Source organism: Pollachius pollachius, assembly GCF_949987615.1.
Source record: "Pollachius pollachius genome assembly, chromosome: 10".
Lineage (NCBI taxonomy): Eukaryota > Metazoa > Chordata > Actinopteri > Gadiformes > Gadidae > Pollachius > Pollachius pollachius.
The window spans coordinates 13,992,775-14,015,452 of record NC_136943.1 but is presented as its reverse complement, the minus strand read 5'-3'; the positions used below and the strand labels follow the sequence as shown (position 1 = coordinate 14,015,452).

Here is a 22,678-nt window from a genome sequence, read left to right as displayed (position 1 = left end):
AAAGGAGTGTGTGTGTGTTTGAGTATACTGGTGTATATGCGAGATTATAATAAGTGTGTCTGTCCCAGGCGGCCCGCATATATTGGTGTAACACGCACACACATACACTATTCGTTTAGAGTAGTGGAGTAGAGGGAGAGAGAAAAAGAGAGTGAAAGAGGGAGAGAGGGATAAGCATTAGAGAGACAAAACACACACACACACACACACACACACACACACACACACACACACACACATACATATATATATATATATATATATATAAAGAGAGAGAGGGGAGAAACAGGTTGAAACTAAGGTTTCAAAAGCACTTGCCCATCGGGCATGTACAGGTCATATTCGACTTGCCCGAATGTAATGTTCACTTGCCCAAATAACAATCAGAATCGTGAATGGGCCTATTTTTGCCAGGCACCTGGCCTCTTTTTGGGGAACTCAGAAAACTCATCCTAGCTCAGACTGAAGCTGAATGTTAGCTTCCACATATGTACGTGTTTAAAAAATAACAAACTTCTTCGTTTACTTATTTACCAAATGGTCACATCGTGCCGTGAAGTGATTTCGGTCCATCGTTGCATCCTATTAAAGCTATCGCCCCGTTATATGTAGACCTCCTGCTTTCATCTGGATTTAATGCAAATGTAAATAACTAAATGTCCAAGGTAGTAGCAAAGATATGTATTTTTTAACTTTCACGTTTCTTGGAAGTCTAACTAAACAATCACAATCGCGTTTATAGTAGTGTTGTCACGATACTGGATTTTCTAACTTCGATACTATACCTGGAAAAATATTGATATTCTATACCATTTTCGACACCTGGGGAAAAAAGTATTTTTCAGGAAAGAACGTAACCAACGTAAATAGAGTATATCTCAAATACTGCTAGGGCTATATTATTACATCTTGGTGCCAATAGAAAGATTGTTGTGCAAGTGAATTATTCAATGTGGATACTACTTTACGGCATAAGTCGAAGATTATATTTCCACCTGAAATAATTATCAGTTACCAATTATCAGTTGGTATCACTGTCGTACTATGAGACACAAACAGGTAGATATCTTACCATTTTGACACTTGACACCTCTATTTAAATTTCAGGGCAAATATAATCGAATGACACCAAGCCAAACATTGGCAAATACACATATAGCCACTAAATTGCGCTGAAGAGCATGTGTTCTGATTGAAGGCAATTTTACCTTATTTATTGTAAACACCATGTTTAGTTGCAAAATTTGGCCCTGGATTATCTGTTTGTGGTGGTTTAATGAGGTCAGATTCAACTTTGTGGACAAATTTCACAAAGGTAAAATTTCATTTTTGGTTGTTAAAAGAAAATGGGAAGTATCTTCTTAAATTGTTATTTGCGATTTTTAGTCCCAGAATGATATGGATTAGATTGTCGGAATCAGTGGAGGCTCAGCTTTCATATAATATATAGTTTGTGCAGGTCCAATTTCGGGAAAAAGATTGCTTTTGCTGTGCATGTGCACAGTTATGAAAATCAAAACCGTGTTCTTGCATTTGACTTTAAATTATTCTTTTTAAAGTTTTTCCTTGGTAATCTGCTTTAATCTAAAGTACTTCCAAACCGCACTCCTCCATCACCACTCCGTCTACCTTCTCTACCTAAACTGGTCGCGGCGGCGCTGCACTGAGATGCTAGCTGTGTTGGATAACCTTAGCTAACACCGTCACACAGAGCATTGAGACTAGTGCCGAATCACTGCCAGAGACCGCACTGCGAGTGAGTGACTGGAGGCGGGGCTATGTTCTATGTGTGTCTGTTAACTCGCTGTCCGAGAGAAGAGAAGACCAATTGCAAATATATCTGAAAAAAATGGTTGTTCTGCAGTTTTTAGAAACTCTTAAATAAATAGCCTTTATATGAACAAACCCTAAAAAATGCACTTGCCCTTTCGGGCAACCAGAAATCATCTCAACTTGCCCAACTATTATTTTTAGTTGCCCCGGGCAAGCGGGCAACCGTTAGTGTCAACCCCTGGAGAAAGGAAGAGTGTGATGGATAGAACAAGAGCGATAGAGAGGGAGAGGGAGACAAAGAGTGAAAAGGAAAGGGACATTGTAATAGATAAAGAGAGAGAGAAAGAGGAAGAGGAAAGGATTGAGTGAAGGAAGAGGGAGAGAGCTAAAGTAGAGGGAGAAAAAGAGATGGAGAGGGATAGAGAGGGAGACAGAAGTAGAGAGAAAGATGAACAGAGAATGAGAGACAGAGGAAAATACATATCTCTCTCATTATGTCCAGACCTCTCCGGCACTTTCTTATTTCTTGAAAGCAAGAATATAAAGACGATATAAACCTCAAGCAGAAATTTACAAAAGGATGTGAAGTACAGAGGGAAAAATATCCTCTCTTTACTTGTATCCACAATGAGAAAGTGTTGAAAGACTTTCCTTCAAATAAAATGGTCGTTTTTAAAAACAAATCCAATCCTTAAAGTGGCTTTGGGTAGAATCCTGGAGAAGTGAAGGTCGAATTGCTTGAATAGACCTAAATATCAGTCTAAGGCTAGTGTGTGTGAATGGGGTGGATGTTAGGTGAGTGATAGTGTTAACTGGTCGGAGCTAGGCTAGGTGAATTAATACGTGGCTGGGCTAGTGTTCATCAATGAGAGGCAAGGCAATGTTGTGTTAGGGAGAGCCTAGTGTGTACGATTGTGGTGGGTGGGCAGGCTAGGCTATAGCTTCCTAACGAGAGGCTTGTGGGTGCTAGATAGAGGATAGGCTAGTATTTTCTATTAAGGTGCATGGAACAGGCTAGCAGGCAGGCTAGTGTATTAGCACTGCAAGGACATGACAGCTTGGAGTGAAGAGTGAAATCGATATGAGTTCTAAAGCAGCGACACAACGACAGCTCTGAACCAGTGGATTACCAGGGGACACTCCTGTCAGGGAGAGACACACACACACACACACACACAAACACACACACATACACACCATACACTTACTGCCAGAAATAGCTGCGTGTAGGCCTGAAGCTACCTTGTATAAATGTTGTTTGAATAGCTGGCATTAGTATAATGCTAGCTTGTACAGTAAAACAGTAAAATGCTTTGTAACTGGTTAATAAGCCATTTTAAGATGAAATATCACAATAAGGTGAGCAAAAATGTTAGCGTTTGATGTATTTTAAGGGAATAGTTTTGTGCCTGTGGAAATTGCACATAGACCTGACTACGTCAGAGTTTGGTGGTCTTAATTATATTACACTACAGTATACTAAACTATTATGTTATTCTATACTTTACTGTACTATACTCTACTGTACTGTACTACTATATTATACTTTACTGCACTGTACTATACTATACTATACTATACACTTTTATGAAGGTGTGGTATATTGTGGAGAAGGACCCTGTCAGACAGGGAGACAGACTGACTGAGCTCAGCCGCTGCAGTGAGATAAATATCCCTTGGCCTGGCACTCATCTGCATAATGCCGGAGTGCAGGAAGGTGGGGTGTGTGTAATATGTGCTGAACATCCCATAATAGCAGACGAGTCGTCTTTCTAATCAGAACGCACTGGGCCCCAGGATCTGACCTACCGGGTGGCTTCTGCTGAACAGGCACAACATGAACTCATCACCTCCCTTCTCCCCTCCTCCTATCTTATATTCTCTTGTCCTCCCCTCTCCTCTCGATATTCTTATCTTCTCCCCTCTCCTCTGTGATATTCTCATCTCCTACCTACTCCTCTCTGATGTTCTCAGCTGCTCCCCTCTCCTCTCTTCTATTCTCATTTCCATTCATCTGTTTTCCTCCTTTCCTCTCTTCTATTCTCATCTCCACTGCTTCCATCCTTCACCCCCTCCCCTCCTCTCCTTTCCTCTATACTGCTGTGCTTTCCTTCCTCTCCTCTCCTCTGCTCTTGTTTCCCTTCCTCTGCTCTCCTCTCAATTCCTCTGCTCTCCTCCCCTCTCTTCTCCTTTCCTCTCCCCTCTCTTCACTCTTCCTCGTTCCTATCCTATTCTCTCCCATCCCTCCCCTCCCCTCTCTGTTATATTCTCTTTTTCTCTCACCTCACATCTGCTGTCCTCTCTTCTCCTCTTTCCATATTTCCTCCCTCTAATACACATATCTGTTCTCGTCCATTCTCCAAACCCCCTCTTCCTTCGCTTCCCTCCCCCATATTCCCCCCTCTCCCCTTCTCCCCACACAGCAGAAAAAAAACAAGCAACGGCAGAACAAATCCATACACACCCACAGGATTTACACACATCTCTATATACACATCTATATAAAACCACTGACCTATAAACACACACACACACATGCGTATGCACACGTATGCACATGCTCAAACACACACAAACTTACACACGCTTGCACGCACACACACGGACACACATACACACAGACGCTAGCAAACACACACACACACATATACACACAGTAAGCGATACATAGGGCATCTGAAACAGCGTCTAACCACTTTACTCAAAGCGATAGGCTGTTATAAATATTTTAAGCAACACTTAAGCTATGAAAAGCTTCAATGACCACAACTCAATATCGGTTCACCTAACTGTGCACACCATTACCAATTACAGCATGCAGTGAATCCATGCATGTATGCACACACACACACACACACCCACACACACACACACACACACACACATTCTCCCCCCCCCCCCACAAACACACACACTCACTCTCACACAAACACACCAATGGCACCGACGCACAGCAACACGCCGCTGTGCTGTACTTTACTTCCTGATATCCAATCCATAGCCGTTTTCACTGTCAACTGACATTGAATCGTAATTCAAATATTGCCTATTGGACATTGGTCATGCAGCATGATCACAAAGACACACAACCGAGTGTAACTATTTTACACAACTAATCTCAAGGGGCCATCTATACTACACATTTGTTACAAGCGAGAAGGTGTGGCCACAGTCACATGCTAGATTAATAAGACAAACAGAGTGCAAGATAAGATAACTCTTAACTATGCCTTTAGCCTAAGCTTGAAATTAGCTATTACTTGCTAACCTGCAAAATGTAGATTGACCCATACACAGTTATACCTTTTTTTCTAGGCAACAGGATTTGTCGCCCAAAAACAGCCAACTGCAGTAGAATAAAAATAGCTTGTATGGCTAACATCCAACGGATATACTATTAGGCTTGAATCATTTAAAATATACCTTAACAAGCAAAACCTCCCTTTCACATTGTGTGTATTCACAGGAAGCTAGCCAGGGCTTTAGTACACCTACAGTGTGTAGGCCAAAGAGAACATGCTCTACTGTGTTTACCAATAAGGTAAGCTTGTCTATTTCCCGTACAGAATGGTGGGTTTTATTTTCTCAAATCCACCCACTAATGAAGTGTTTAGGAATAGCGTCAAGAGGCAAAATTTAACATAATAAAGAACAGCCAGTAATATCGCTGATGTAAGACAAAGATGTTTTTTTGCTTAATTGCTGCTGCCGCCAGATGTTCTCAGTGATCTGTAGAGAAGTGAAATTCGAGCCATAGCACAGGACAAAAACACACTGTCAAACAGCACTGTATAGGTATGATTCATTCATATTCCTCACAACATTAGAAACATGGAAAAATGAAACTTGCCTTTATTTGTGACTAAATTCATATTAGGGGGAAAAAAATAAAGGAACTCAAAGCTCGAAAAGAAAGAAAGACAGAAAGATAGAAAGAAAGACAGAGAACCGGAAAGAAATGAGTAAAGAAAGAAAAGGAAGGAAGAAAGATAGAGCGAAAGAACGATCAGAGGAGGAAAGAGAATAAAGTAAACCTGAAGAGGCAAGAACTAAAACCAGAAAAGAAAAGTACCTTTCTTGTGAGTAGCTTCATTTTTGGAGCCTTGTGGGTCTGACAGAGGAGAGATGACAATTAAACACAGAACATTGTAGCAACATGTATCCAACGAGCCGTTGTTCCCCGCTTGGGGAAAACAACCACTTAATTTAAATATCAGGGGTGGAGACAAGACAGCAAGGCTCTGAGGGTGGGTACTGTGTTCAACCGCGGCCAGACACCCAGGGGGGTCTTAGTGGCCGCTCAGGGGGGGTGAGTGGGGGCAGGAAAGGGAGAGTGTATCTTTTACGGCAAGAGCAGCGAGGTGGGATGCAGAGTTTTGTGGAGAAAACATCTTACTGCCATTCTATAGCGGGCAGGAGAGGGGGGAGGCAATGCACCGCGATGGAGGAGGAGGAGGAGGGGGAGGAGGAGGAGGAGGAGGAGGGGTTGCAATGCAGTTGTGTCAAAGGGAGCGGAAGGTATAGGCCAGCAAAATGCACTACAGGAGATGCAATACGCCATTGAGAGAGAGCAACAGAGAGAGTAAGAGAGGGGAGGGGGGCAGGTGAGAGGTGGAGAATGCAAAGACTACATGTCGGCTTCGATTCAACGAGGCCTCAGATCGGCCTTCGAGGAAATTACACATATTCATTTTTGTTCTTTGTTTTGTTTCATTTTTGTTTCTGTGGTGTTTGGGTGGTGGCAGTTTGCCGTATCCGACGGTGACTGCTTCCTTACAGAGAGCGCCAGATATATATACAGATATATCAATCTATATATATAGATATATATATCAATATATATACATGCATGCCAGAGAGGGTGAGTTACATGTTGAGGAATGCTGATATTCAGCATATGAAAGCTCAAATCAAGGGAAAAGCCAGAAGCCAAGGCCAGACCGTTATTTTTCATATAATTGCTAATAATAATTTTAGTCAGTAGGACTCCTCATCATTCAACGCCAATGGTCATTTTGATCTATCATAATCCACGATAATTAAAACCCCCTAGAAGATTTTCAAAATCGATGATGACAACTATATCAACATATATAAATCGATGTCAAGCCACTAAGTTGAAAATAGCCTTTTACAGGATGTTGCGAGCCATTGATCCACGATTGATTTTCAACCACACTGAATATTTAATTACCTTTTAATAACGCCTTCGATCTAAAAACACCACCCCCAACTCTCCTCTGACATCAGAAAGACAACGTTGTTGTTTGGGTGTTCATGTGAAGCGCAAGCTGTAATGATTGATGTGCCACGTCTAGAGTCAGCCCTATTATTCTGTGTAATCCTAGCATCCGCCTGCCTTCCCCTACTTGACATCCGCCATCTTGAAGGATGGGGACTACAGAGAACAGAACTCTGGGAGCCGTAGTACAATCTGTCATTGTCAGACGAATAAAAACGAAAGGAAAGAAAACGGGGTAGGTGCGGGGAGATAAATGAAAAGAATTCAGCGTAACCGTGAACTCTTGTAGACAGGTGACTTACACTCTGTAATCTGCCCATCCAATACATAGACCATTTCTGCTCCCCTCTCTCTCTTACCATGCTCTCTGGTGAGGCTTAAGCCTGGGTTTAACCCTGAGGCTAGGGGTTACTGCTCCACATGGCACCACAGCACCTGCTGATCCTAGCACTAAAACCACCATTAGCGCCTGTATCGGACAGCTAGCGACGAGAGCTAATTCCTAGTGTTAAACAGAACCCACATCCCTTGGCTTTGCAGGGTCGGCAAAATCATGGTAATTTCAAAATGGTCCTATGATAATATAAACACTTTTTATTTATCTGATAACGGAAATGGTTTTAATATTTTAACCTAAATCCTAGCGGAGAAAGGGCTTTCATATTTATGATTAGGCTTTATCACCCTGCTGATGGTTCTTTGGAGAGTTTAATGCTGTTAGCAGAGAAGGCGATTTGACAGGGCGACTGTCTCGCTTCTTAATGAATGTGTTGGAGTGTTGGAGGGCGGCGAGTGACCCCCATTGTCAGCCCTGCAAGACAGATACGCTGGCCTCAACTCCCCCCCGCCTCCTCCTCCTGGTGGTTACAGACGGTGATGGGGATTTAGCCGACTGAGTGAGTAGCTTTTTTAAAGCCACCATCTCCTCACAGGCATATTAGAGCTGCTTGGTTGACCCCACAGACCAAGAGAGAGAGTCATATAGACAGAGGAGGGGAACAGCAATGGAAGAGCAGGCAAGAGAGAGAGAGAGAGAGAGAGAGAGAGAGAGAGAGAGAGAGAGAGAGAGAGAGAGAGAGAGAGAGAGAGAGAGAGAGAGAGAGAGAGAGAGAGAGAGAGAGAGAGAGAGAGAGGAGGGAAGATAGACATAGTGCCTCATATAGAGAGAGGAGGGGATAGTGAGTGGGAGAGAGAGAGATTGAGTAAGAGGCATTGAGGGAGACAAAGAGAGAGAGAGAGAGGGAGCAAGACTGGAAGCAGTGAGGGAGAGAGAACTGAATACGCTGAAGGAAGAGAGAAGAAACAAAGAAGAGCCCGCGAGATGGAAAGCGATAGAAAAGGAGAGAGATTGAGGGAGATGGAGAGACTTAAAGTGAGGAAGTTAAAGTGAGAAAGAACAAATCTTCGGCCCTCTCCCCACCTAGTCCTACAGCGCCCTGAGCAATCACTTCCTTTCTTTGACTATTGTTAAAATCACACAGACACAAAGACAGGTTTAGAGAGGGGAATGTGTGCCAAACAACACATTCAGAACTTTCAACGATTTGACTTTGATACATGAAATAACTATGAGAAAATAACTCCATCTCTCTCTTCAAATATATGAGACATGATATCTCTCTCTCTTTCACTTCCAGTTGGGTATGTATAAAGTCCTATCTCTTTCTCAATCTCTCTCTCTTCCAGTATGAAGCAACATCCCTCTGAAGCTCTTCCATTATGTATAACATAGAGCCTAACATAGAGCCTCTCGCTCTCAGTCTCTCTCTTTCCCTTTCTCGCTCTTTCTCTCTCTCTCCAGGTATGTATACAACTTGGCATCTCTAGTTCGTGACATCACAGCGTATACCTTTGGTTCTCCTTATGTGTCTGCTGGAGACTCAGACGATTCATCTTCCTCTCCTTCCGTCTGGGGCATCCTGGCATGGCCATATATTCCCCTCCATTCTCTCTCTCTCCCTCTCTCTCTCTCTCTCTCTCTCTCTTTGAGTCCCTCTCTCTGTCTCTCTCTCCTTTTCAATATTCCTCTCTCTTGTGCCCTTGCTGTCTCTCTCTTGGCCAGACGTGACGTGCGATCGATATTCCTGTCATAACTCTGGGGACGAGTCACCTCTGTGGCAGCGTTAAAATTCCATACTTAGTGCAGAATAGTCCCCACTAAATACTCCAGAGTGGCTTTACCCCCTGGCGTACTGTGAGATGTTTTTTTACTATTTAAAATTAATCTGTCTATTAGTAACTTTACAATATTTGGTTGTTGTTAGTTCTAGAAAGCATATTAGCTTGATTTCTAACTGGAATCTGTATCTGATCCATCAGACAACGTGCTGAGATACTAAGACCACTGCAAGCATGACCGTGAATGGCGTACATTTTGATGCATGCATTGAATTTAAATATTAAAAAATTATGAAGATACTAGCTGCGTTTCCATCCGCCTGATTTTATGCGAATTTTGAAGTATCGAATCAGTAAACGGTGATGGAAACACCAAAATTTGCATAAAAATCCTCTAATTCGCAAAAAAATTTATCCGCTCGCTTGAGCTGGTTTTTGAGGAATGCGAAAGAGAGCAAATGCGCAAAATGGGAGATGGAAACACACTTTTCGAAACAGCTGTGACTTAGCGAACATTGAACACACAGGACTGACAACGTCCTTCCGATTTCCGCATAACGACCGGCCATAGCAACCCTGCCAACATCAACTTGTAGCATCAATATATAGATATATTTTTAAGCGTTTGTATACAAAGACATCCTATATCATATATATATATATATATATATATATATATATATATATATATATATATATATATATATATATATATATATATATATATATGATATAAGACATCCTATATCATATATATATATATATATATATATATATATATATGATATAGGATGTCTATGTTTGCATATCCTTAAATCATACCGTGTCCATTAATCCCTGATGTATGGACACCTACTAAGTAGTTCCAGTCAAATTGTCTTTTCAGCCTTCAAAACGAGAGCTGGTACATTGTGGAAAATGCATTAAACTGTAATCAGACAACGTGGTTATATGCTATAGACCCTAGAGTATCTATGGTATAAAGGCTGCGAAGAATTTCGAATTATAAATATGTACAATGTATCTTTTAAATACGTCCATGGAACAGATGGCCAATGTGAATAATAGATACGTGTGGACCGCTGTAGAGGTAAAACTTTTCCTTGCTCTCATCGAAGAAAAAAATATTACAGCTATTTTAGATGGAAAACAACGCAATTCAACTACATATCAGGACCTAAGAGAGGATGTTATCAAAAGGATACGACAAATCATGGAATTTGTGTAGTTTTTTTCTCCAACCACTTGATGGAAACGCACCTAATTCAAATTTATTTTTTGCAAACTTTCTAAAGATTCGCTTCACCTTTTAGATGGAAACGTGACTACAGATACTGTTGCTCACTGCTAACTGAAAGTAAGCGGAAATGTATCTGTCTTGCAATATCTGAAAATAAAAACTGCAACATTAATCATTTAATGTACTGACTCACATTTTTGTAAGTTGAAACAAACCTCAAATATCATGCCCTTGTGTGCACCACTGTCATAAAAATGTTCAATTGGTCCATGGACTCAGTTTCTACAATACAATGGTACCCTACTTTCTTTTTATCCAGTATTTTCACTTTCTAAACACAACATGTTTCCATCTGTCCTTCCTTCCCCTTGTCCAGTCTTTTCCTCCTCTCTTTCTCCCGCTCTTTCTCATCCTCTCTCTCACTCCTATCCTTCTCCCCATGGCTGTTGTTGCGGTCCCTACTCATTAACTTATGCTCATTAATTCCATTAAGTAGCCATTAAACAAGTGCTGATCTAGGAGAAAACCAGCGTCAGGCTCTCACAGCTAATAAGCAAAGTTCAGTCCCGACCCGACTGGAAGGAGACTCCAAGGGACTCTGCTTGGCTGCAATACGTACTAGTCTAGTAATGTAGGCCCACTCTTTCTGCTGCAATATTTTAGTTAATGTAGGCCTAATGTAGTTTTGTACAAATAATAGATAATATAAATATTAGATAATGTAGCATTATTTCTATTGTAGATAATGTTATACATATATATTGGATGAAATCTTAGGAGCTGAGATGTATTTTTATCTCTGACATCTGACCTAGAAAATCTCAACACATTAAACTAACAAATTTTTATTTTTCTAGGTAAAACAAATCAAAATCGAAATCTTTACATTTACCACCTGGAAACTGCTCAGGGTACTGCTATGAAGTATGCATACCACTGGGGGGAATAACTGGTGGCATAGAGTAGGGTCTACCGAATAACATACTATCACTGCCAAGTAGTAAGGAATCAAAGTGTTCTTTATATAATTCAATTCATGAATACCGAGAAAGGCAAACACACAAGTGATTATTGTTTGCGAAATGGATTAGGATCAGAATAAGTAAATATTTGCTTTGTTGCTGTTGGAGTGCATTCTCTTGTTCGACCTTTGATGATGGAATGCCTCCCACTCTATTGCCGTAATGCGTTGTGTAGACAGAATCAGAAACACTGTGTTGACATTATTATAGAGTACTATATTGTATTGCAATTTAATCTCTGGAAATATGGTCTTTGTATGGACAAAAACACCCATAACTCAAAGTTTGACATGATCGCTAATTCATTTTAGAAAATAGTAAATAGCCAGGGTGTATCTAGATACTGCATTTACACCATGTTTTGGTTAGCTAAGGACAAAAATTAATGTTGGAATGTCCATCCAAACGGTTTGTCATAGCGCCTGTGATATACAGATTAAGCTGACTTGATATAAGATAGGCTAGTAGCTCTGTTGCTTACTCAGCTAGCATCTGATTGTATCAGTTAATCTAGAAGCTGTTTAGCTAGTAGCCATCTTGCTAATATTTATCTCTATCAGATATCTGTTTATAAGCTGTAGTACTATAGGTACCTCTGTTGCTAATATTTATCTAGCTAGATGCCGTCGAACTGGTATCTTCTATTTAGCCAGTATATGTTTAGCGTGTAGTTGTCTAGCTAGTAGCATGTTTCGAGTTCCCCAGTGGGAGCTCACTGTAAAGCTGCACTTGTAGCCTGAGTGATGAGCAGAGACAAGGTTATGGAGGAGAGACACAGCTGCTATACTGCCATCTATCAAACACACATGCATGCATGCACACACAATTGTTTTTGCATGTCTATATTAAACAGTTTTGTACATCATGGCCGTTGGATATCTAAAACACAGTAGAAGATGTATCCTCCTGTAGAAGATCTGGCTCGACTATGTCTACACGACTCGACTACTGCCTTTATATCTGTCTGTTTGTCTGCATATCCACTTGTCTTCCTGTCTGCTTGCCGGTCTGCCTGCATGTATACCTGTACGTCTGTCTTTTATTTCCTTCAATATTGAAAATAAACACAATCTCGAGAGCAATATAAAACAGAGTAAAAAAAACTAGGCTAGAGATAAAGGAGCGAGAAAATAAGGTAAAATATAAATAAATATTTGATAACTGAACGAAAGCAAATATGCCTATATTGAAAACAACAGGAGAAAAAATAGGGAACAAAAAGAAGGGATGGGAAGGAGTGGATTTCCTTTTGAAGGTTAGAGATGATTAATATTTAAATTTATACGTATCGATCATTGAAAGCTAACCACAAAAGCAAGTTAAGAATACCGATGGGATATTTGCAAGTTACAAAAAGCAGAAGAGAGTTGGAACTACTACATCAACCCCAACGGTTAACATTGCAGGCGACGAGTTGCCATTTTAAGACAAACGTCTGTCCTGACAAAAGCAAACGCAAAAATTATCCAGAAGGGAGTGAGAAGGGATTGAAGAGAGGTGATGAAGAGAGCGCAACAAAGAGATACAAAAATAAGCTACTATAAGAGGCAACAAAGAGAGGAAGAGAGCGAATGAAGTCATGGATTGGCATGGACATTTGGCATGTCCTGGAAGTGTCTGGAGTACTCGCTCTCCTCCCGCTGTCCACCAAGGGAACCTGCTAAATCAATCGGAAGCCGAGGCGGCCCCACGGTTATGATCTGTGTAATTTCCTCTGATAAAGGCACATTGGTAGCTTCAGGCAAACCCCAAACCCGGCACTTTAAACCCCCTGCCTAACACACTCACCCTCCCCCCAACCCCTCCCCCTCCCATCACCCTCAGCTTTAGATGCAGCACCAAATTAGCTAGGCTGGTGCTACTTTGGTGCACAGAGGAAAGGGAGGAGAGAGGAAGAGGTTAGGAGAAAGGGAGTAGTGGTAGTAGTGGTATTTGTTTTATGTAAACCAGCTCCAGTTTTGCAGTTTTGCCTCATTATACTTTCAACATTCCGCATTTGCCCAAGCTTCAGCAGTTCGTTCGCCTTAAGTTTGCTAACATGCCGGCATTCCAAAGAGTGCAGAAATTCCACAGTTCTGGAATTCCATATTCTTGAAAACATCAACCCAAGCATTCCATTCCAACATTTTCAAAATAAATAAATGGCAAATAAAAGATTTTGCACTTTTCTATTTTTATATGATAGGGTTTGAAAGATAACCCCTTGAGATGATGTGTGGTTCAGTATAACATTTTGTTTTATCAGTATTTTCTCTTTTCTCCTACTAATGCAACCCTCCATTTTGCTTTTACCTGCTAGTTTGCGTTTGCAATATATATTTTTTTTCATCCTTTTTGCTCTGGATGTGAGTAAATGGTCGGGGCTGTTCAAGCCGATTGGTTTCAGTGACAGACGAGCCAGCTTAGAAGTGACAGAAGACAGCGCGAATGAGAGGTATAAGGATTTCCCGCTATGCTTTCCCATAAAACCGACAACCATGGAAAACCTTCCAGAGCGCATCTCACAGCGGCTTTCATTACAGATGTAGCAAAACTTTAAAATAAGTCCATATGCTTAGTCGATTATTAAAATGAATGTAATGTAGTTTAGAAAATCGTAGACTGACACCTATTATATTATATTTGCAATATATGAATTTTAAGTCAGTGCTGTTATGCTAAGGACACACTTGTTTTAGCATTCATGGGAAGACAACTTTGAATAATCTTGTGTTGGTTGAAAGCTGATTTATTGACCTTTTTAATAATTTCCGCCATGTTATAATCAATATATGATCTCAATAACTGTCACGTCCTCCAATTTCAAACAGTTATCTGAAAAAGGTCACCAGGGCACTAGGCCCACAAAATGCGAACTATATTGTTCTCCCCTGAGAGGAAATACGATTTAAAAAAACAAGAAAAGAGACGGAGAGGATAAGATTGAAGCCGATTTCCCATTCCTTCTCCAGAGGTCTCTGCCTGACAACACCTGTCCTTAACTAATTGTGCTGGTGGCTGAGAAGAAAGGTATGCTGGCATCCTAATGTTTGTCGGTTGGCAAACAAGCAAATAGAAAGGAGGTATTTTTGTTGTGTAGACATGGTTGATTTTTTATCGGTTTTATAAAAAAGGGAAAAATAGGGATACCTTGATTCAACTCTGTTTGTTTAATTGTCCCTTTTAGTAATAATACATCAAATATATTATTTTAGGCAATTTCTCAATAGCAATCATGTGAAAGCTGAGTGGCATTATAGAGGATAAAATAAAATGCAAACCGTATGGCAGTGGAGGGCGAGAAAATAGGATGTGGCTTCATCGATTACTAATAAGAATGCAATTAGCACAGAGATCCAGCCGAAGCTAAAGGTAATTCGATAATTAGAAGTGTTAAAAATATGATGAAGAAATCTATTTGGAGAGTTTCTATTTCATCTTACAATTTTTTTGCTTTATTGAGGAGGACATTAATAGCTAGAATGATTTGATATTGGAAAGTGGAGCCAATTACTAATTAGTTTGGACAGTTCTACAGAACGTGTGTGTGTGGTTTTATGTGATTGAAGGAATATTTTCCTTCTATTTAAAAAAGTGCTTACATCAGGTAATAGGTATGGAGGGTTGCTCTGGTTCTGTATATATATATATATATATATATATATATATATATATATATATATATATATATATATATGTAAATATATATATATTACACTAAATAATATATATTAAAAATAATAAATAATAGCAGAAACCTCTGACATGCGTCTTTAAAAAGGGGGCTTCCATTCAGGGAGAGGTCAACTCAGTGTTACATAATCATCATCATTATCATCATCATTGGCATCATCATTGTCAAAACAATAAGAAGCAGCAGACATCCCGGAGAGAAGACGTTACCTTGACCACCCAAACAAGCAGTCGGGTTACTCTGAGGATACCACGGAATGTAGCCGAGCTAGAACCATGAGTGCTCTATCTATCTAAATAGATTAGCATCACAGGCAGCTAACGACTGCTACATCTAATGGTACACCTCTGTGCTTAACAAGGGGGTGGGTCAAGGAGGCACAGGGATGTAAATAAGGGGAGGGGGGGTTCTCTAAAGGAAACACCTGAAAGAGAACAGCCTCATTCTACCTTATGGCTGAAGAGAGAGCAGCAATTACCTTTGTTCATCACTGCACAGGGCCAACAAAAGAAGTCAACAGAGTGAAACCGAAATAAACACAGAGGGTTAAGACCTGCATTATGAGAGCAAAGACATTTGATTTCAACATTCGTATCAACATTTTATAAATATTTGTATGATTTTTGTTGTGATTGTTTTTTGAATTATTTTTAATTACAGATGCAAACCTGTCTTTTGTTTCTTGTGTGACCTGAGTCAATCAAAACTTTTTTACCATGAAATAAACGATACAGATAAGACAGATACAAAAACATGGTCCATAGTCAACAGATGATGTCAATGGCCACGCTATGTGGTGTTCTCCTGCTGTGTGTTGGTCGTGGATCATACCTTTGAAGTTGGGCCGGATGCGGGCGTCGTACCCGGACACCTTCCCCATCAGTTTGTCCAGGAACTCCGAGGGAGGCATTGGAGTGGCAGCCTTCCTGGCCGCGGCCTCTTTAGAGGCGGCCAAGCTGCAGAGAGAGAGAGGGAGAGAGAGAGAGGTAGGGAGAGAAAGAGAGGGAGGGAGAAAGAGGAAGGGGGGGGGGGGGGGAGATAATAAAGATAAACATTAAGGAGAGAGAGAGACATGTTTCAGAGATATCCAGGAAAGAGCAAAACAGAGAGAGAGAGAGAGTGAGAGAGAGAGAGGCAGATGGGGGAGGAAGAGAGAGAGGAACATTAGAGAGAGAAAGAGCGAGACATATTTCAGATGTAACTAGGTGAGAGAGAAACAAAGAAAGAGAGAGGATGAGAAAGAGAGAGAGAGAGATGAGTGTATATTTTTAGGTATTTAGAGCAGGTAAAAAGCCTATTTTCTTAAGGCCCTGTTGACGCCCAGAGTTTTGGCTTCTGCTCTCAGCCATATCCTCAGTTATTGCAGCCAGAATATCTCAGTTTTGGCAAATGTCTGCAGCCTGGGTAGAGCTGATGTGCGTGAGAAGAGCAACCTGTCAATCACCCGGCACAGAGACCTGTCAGTCACCCCTCACAGACCTGTCATTCAGGACATAAATGCCCCAGAACAGTCCCTCCTCTTCCTACCACCAAGAAAGACTTGACACGTGAGACACAAGACCGCACTGTTGTTTAAAGACTAAGTTATCCTTGAATAAAATATTCAGAATTCTGAAGTGTTTTTCATTAAGTGCTTTCATCTTTGAGCTGTTTCTGTAGCCAGATATCCAGCCGAAATATTAAGAACCGTATCTTAAATGTTGCAAAATGCATCCTCCTTCGACTGCAGAGTCAAGTCAGCCCATTTCTTCTGGATCTGAATATTGTTTGTCTTAGTGTGCAAACCGGATAATAACATAAATAACATGGTTTGGCCCAATAGTCTAAAAAACCCTGCTCTCCCAAATCAAAACCTGAACGATCCATAATCCACATCGCTCTCACGCTTCATCCCACCTTAATGCACCACTTTCCTTGGGAAGAAACAAATTGTGTAACCGATATCCAGAACGTTGTTTCACCCTGTCCCATAAACACATTTGTCATTGCCTTCCTTCCCCTCTTCAACCATGGAGCAAGCCCATTTGCCAGTGTTTGTGGCTGGCATTTTCTGTATACACAGAAATAGTTGTGCACTAACACAATTCAGAGAGAGGGGAGCGATGTCAGCTTTACCTGAACTGGTAATGAGTTTACACACAACCCTGTGTGATTAGGATCCACTCTGGTGTGTGTGTGTGTGTGTGTGTAGAGGGTGGAGGGCCGTGTGAGGATGGGGGTACTTCAGAGAAGATAACATCTATGGGACACCAGATGAAAGGTCCTCTTCATGCAGGAGTAGATAAGTCGAAGATAAACAATCCTTCAAGTGGTGTTGCTGCGCATGACCTTGTACACGTTATGTACGTACGTATGGATCTATTCATTCATATTTATATATACATCCTTGAATCTATGCTTTCATTATTTATGTGCTGTTTGTCAGTTTCATGTAGAAACAGCATGTAATTTTACTCTCGGCTACCCATCATTTTGTATTGTTTCTTTCTAGGCCATTGCATTTGTACACCTCTGTTGTTTTGTAACATTTATGATTATCTACGTATTTACACTTTTAAGAAACCTTGAATTAGAATCACCACGTTCATCACATGTTCTCTGTATTGATTGTATCTCTTTTCTTTGAAAGCCATTCTTTGAATCGTTAATCTGTAGTTTAGTGAGCAGCACTATTGATTTCCTAGGTGTTCGCATGTTTGGCTATTTTACCATGTTCCAGGTCCAGGTCCATCAAAGTCATTACCTGCTCCCCTCATTATTTCAGAAGCACAACACAAATGTTTTAAATGTCAATACAGTAACAATCATATGCACACGTATGCTCTCTCTCTCTCTCTCTCTCTCTCTCTCTCTCTCTCTCTCTCTCTCTCTCTCTCTCTCAGAATTTTTATTGACTTGACCACACAACAATGCAAGTGAAGACAAAAAATTAAAATATGAATACGGAGATAATTAAGAAGATTATAACATTAGGGCAATTAATTGCATATTCATTCTTTCATTCAGAAATGACCCCTCACAGACACACCCTCACAAAAATCACCACACACACACACACACACACACACGCAGGCAAGCATGCAAGCATGCACAAACACAAACACACACACTCGCCCACACACACACAAACACACACACACACACACACAGACACAAACACACAAACATACATACACACAAACTCACACTCGCCCACACTGACACACACACACACACACACACACACACACACACACACACACACACACACACACACACACACACACACACACACACACACACAACATACATACATACATACATACATACACACAAACACACATACAGAGAGATGAAATGAGGACCATCGATCATACTTGCATCTCACCTTGGGTTCTCCAAAGCCAATCACCAACAACCTAACCCTGGCAGAAATGAGGCATATTACCAAGTGAGGCCGCCTCTACTGTTGTCATGGCAACCCACAGAGCCCTGCCTCCCTCACATAGAGCGATCATCAGTTGTCACACTAGCTACGCCTAACTCATTCCATTGTGCTCTCCAAGTCGGTCAGACCCAGCATAGTCGACAGGGGTACGATCTATTTGATCTTCGTCTCTTTGTAAGTGTACGCTGTGAATCCAGAGTGTAAACAAGTGATCACGGTTCAAGTTACAATTTACTTCCTCTTATTTACTTATCACCACTATTAACCACTGCGTGATTTGCCAGACACTTTAATCCAAAGCGATGTCACTGGGGTTGGGTCGTCTTTCTCCAAGTTTGCCCACAGAAGACTTTGGGACCTATTTTATTGGTCTGAAACGCAAGTGAGAAGCGCCAAGAGCAAGTAGCTTTGTGGGCGGTTCTATGGCGATGTCGCTATTTTACCGGCGCAAAAATGACTCTCGCGCCCGGCGCAAATCTAAAAAGGGTTGGTCTGAAGTAGCCTAGTTACCCGTAGGTGTGGTTTGGGAGTAACGTGCAATAAACCAATGAGAGTGCCAACTCCCATCCCATTTAAGAGCCATGAGTGCATTTTAATCTGGCGAGTTGATATTTGGACAGCGCGTCTGCAGTCTCCGATGAGACAGATGCACATGAATTTCAAACTTCAAATGGCTCAGTTTATGGCCAAATAATATGTCCTAATTCACACATAGAATAAGTTTTTCTTCCACAATTTCAAAAATACTGAGTCCACAAATAAATTTCAGCAAAGAAAACTTAACACACATATGACATGCGGTCTCTGTGGATCTATTTAATGATATATGCAATACATTATAAACATTGTTTCTTATCAGTATTGTATGCATTATCGTTATCAACTTGTGTTCCTAATATGCATGTGTCCCCCCGTTAATATACATTGCCATGGACTGTATTATGCGTTACGTGTTTAGTTTGCGTGTGTTTAAACAGATGGATGCACACACGCGCGCCCGCATTCATTAATTATTTTACACATACACACACGCGCGCCCGCATTCATTCATTATTTTTAACACTCACTCGCGGTAAAACAATGTTTTCTCACGATCAAATACTCATCAATCCTAAAAGCTATGGGCATGTACACGATGTCTGTGTCAAGAATATATGTGTTTGCTGTACGGTGTTTGCAGATGCATTGATTTAAAAGTACAACTTATTACCGCTGTATCAGCTGTTCTTTCCCCAATAATTTACCAATAATGTGTGGCTAGGTAGATGAGAGAAGCAAAGTGTATGCGCGAGGTGCACAAGCAACATTATGCATGCGCCCTTAAAATAGCATCTGAACAACGCGCCACTGACTTTAAACCAGGTATTTCCTGGTTTGTGGCGCAAGTGATTTCTGAAACTGCAAAATAGCACCAGGGAAGGTTTGCGCCAGAACACGCCTCCTACTTTCGCCGAACCGCCCCTTGAGGCGCAAGATCATTCCCTAATTTACCGGAGCATGGCGCAGGAGGGAAAAGAACGCTCTGCGCCAGTTGCAAACTAGCAACGACACATGCGCCACTGAGAAAGTCAATTGCGCCAGATGCAAGATAGGGCCCTTTGGCTTTTTTACCCAGAGTCTTTCAATCAGCCAAGCTATGTCTATTTCCTAACCCCTCACCCCTCACCCTGTATAGCACCACAATGACTAAGAAATGAATGTGTATGTATCGTTTGTCAAGTGACATATGAGCTATTAGCCAGGAGCTTCAAGCTATTTATAACGATTTCCATGTTGCTATTTACACTGTTGCAGTCGTACATAAAACTGATGTGCTCTGCCCAGCGACAATCAGAGCCCGCTCAGTCTATTAGTGTCCTCTGCCTCTCGTAGTTTCATTAAAGAATGACTGTGGAGGCTGCTACTGAGGAATCATAATGGGCCTGCATTAGCACTCATCCATCTTGGCTCCAGTCCGCTCTCTTCTTCTGCATCATTACTCAGAACGCCTCCAGGAAAAAAAAGTCAAAACTTTATCGACATGACTCCTGATCCTTGGTGAAATCTAAAATTATACTTTTCAGACTGCAGAAACTTCGACCGGGTGTCACCGTGATTTACTGAGGAAGAAGACCTCTGCATTTTTTTCTCCTGCCTTTGTCCGTTAATGGTTCATATATAATTTGGGGGTTATCGTTAAAAATAATGAATGAATGGCAAATTATATAATTAAATCGAACAATACCTTTCAGTGTGTTTAGTTTTCCTTCTCACTGTGCCTGTGAATATTCAGCCTCAGCATACATGATTTATGAGTGCAGGCTTATACAAAACAATATTATCGCCCTAGTCTAACCTTGAAAAGTTTCTAATTTTCTTAACTTTGCTCACAGACTATAACTCACACTAAGAAGTATTACTTACTAGTTTGACGAGAGTTGGACGAAATCATTGTAACTCTTCCTAGGTGCTGAGGAGCAGTGCTTTCCCCTGCCACACGTTCATCTCCAATAAATGAAGATGACAGAGGACACAGTCGATTGCTCTGAGATTCCAACCTTTGAGATGTAAAACACCGCCGTGCCAGAGAACAATCCTAATATGGTCAGGCAGGAAGCAGACAATGACAAATAGCTCTATTAGCGATTCATAAGTGTTCTCTGATTACGTATTCACACCCACATACGCCCATGCATCACACACACATACACATCCTTGAACATATTTTCTTTATGTAAACACATAGACAAAACAGAAGAATACGAGGACCCAATACACAGTAAGACGATTAGACAACAGTTGAAAGACACAGATACACACACACACACACAGAGGTGTGTGCATGTGACTCTATACAGCGTCGAGACTATGGGAAGGAAGGAGAGCAAAGGAAAGCACAGGTTGACATGAGGGTGAGGAAGAAAAGGAGAGGGGGGAAGAGTTGGCAGGATGAGAGGGAAGGGAGCGAGGGGCAGGCGGATGTATAGTAGAGAAAGATGAAGAGGGTGGGGAGAGAGAGGAAGAGATGGAAATAGAAGGTATGAGGAGCAGGAGATCACAGTAGGAGAAGGAGGACAGGAAGAGAAAGATGAAGAGGAGAGAGAGAGGGAGGGGAGGAGAGAGGGAGCAGGAGTGGTAGATAAGCTCTGGCTGCCGTCTGCATACATGCTCAAAGCTACTACCAGAGGTTTAGGGTCGGTGGTCCAGCTCTGCAGTCTCTCTCTCTCTCTCTCTCTCTCTCTCTCTCTCTCTCTCTCTCTCTCTCTCTCTCTCTCTCTGTATAACCAGCAAGTTGCCAGTTATGGCGTTTCTGCCAGTGTTCATAGTACGACATTGTTCATAGTATTGCATATTAGCTAAACAAGTATGTAGAGGTTCAAGTCAGTGAAGATTGGATTCCTCGATAGAGGTTAAGTACAGCTTTATTTACTCAGTGGAGTTGGTGAGTAAGGAACTAGCAGGAATAGAATTATTGCACACACAGGCTTACACTTTTACATGCAGACGTACACACAGACGCACACACACACACACACAAACACACACACACACACACACACACGCACACACGCACACACACACACACACACACACACACACACAATAATAACAAACGCTTTAATTTAGGACCTCTCCCTGAATAAAACAAGAGACAGAATGCTTAAAATGGAATGTATTTAAAGGTTGTTTCTGATCAAACTCCTTGGTCACGGCGATAACCTGATGATGGGTTACCCCTGACAACGAATCGCTCACTGTCTCTCCGCGAGCTAAACGTCGATGGCCTTGTAATTAAGTTCTGATGACCAAACAACAAAATACAGCCATGCTGGCACTTGTATCATCAATACCGATCAATTGTCTTCAATACATATCAAATATTGTCAATACTGAGACATCAGGTCAGTACTGAGACAACGTGCTTTGTGAGGGTTTACCGAGCCTCATCCAACATCATGTATCGGGATGCAAAATTAGCCAGATGGCAGATGAACTCGACATGAAACTCAGGAATCCCGCACAAATAATCCTATTAGTGACAACAGCCGCATTGGAAGCTAAGCTAAACAGATCTGAGGTGTTTAGGAAACGCGGCGGCGTGATGCGATCAAAGGCCGTGCAAAACGGGTTTGAATCAAGTGTCGAATAAACAGCCGGCGGAGAATGAGGGGACAATAAAGTGAGATTAGTCACAGATTAAGAT

The 22,678-nt window shown here is 41.3% G+C and overlaps 1 protein-coding gene across 1 annotated transcript in view; it reads right to left on the bottom strand.

Moving 5' to 3' along the window:
* glra1 (glycine receptor, alpha 1) overlaps positions 1 to 22,678 on the bottom strand; it is a gene marked incomplete at both ends in the record, with an annotated part of 77,856 nt that overhangs the window by 44,835 nt on the left and 10,343 nt on the right. The window contains 2 exons of the mRNA XM_079745179.1: positions 5,846 to 5,884; positions 15,900 to 16,024. Coding sequence (XP_079601305.1) covers positions 5,846 to 5,884; positions 15,900 to 16,024 — 164 coding nt within the window. The remainder of the gene's footprint in view (positions 1 to 5,845; positions 5,885 to 15,899; positions 16,025 to 22,678) is intronic.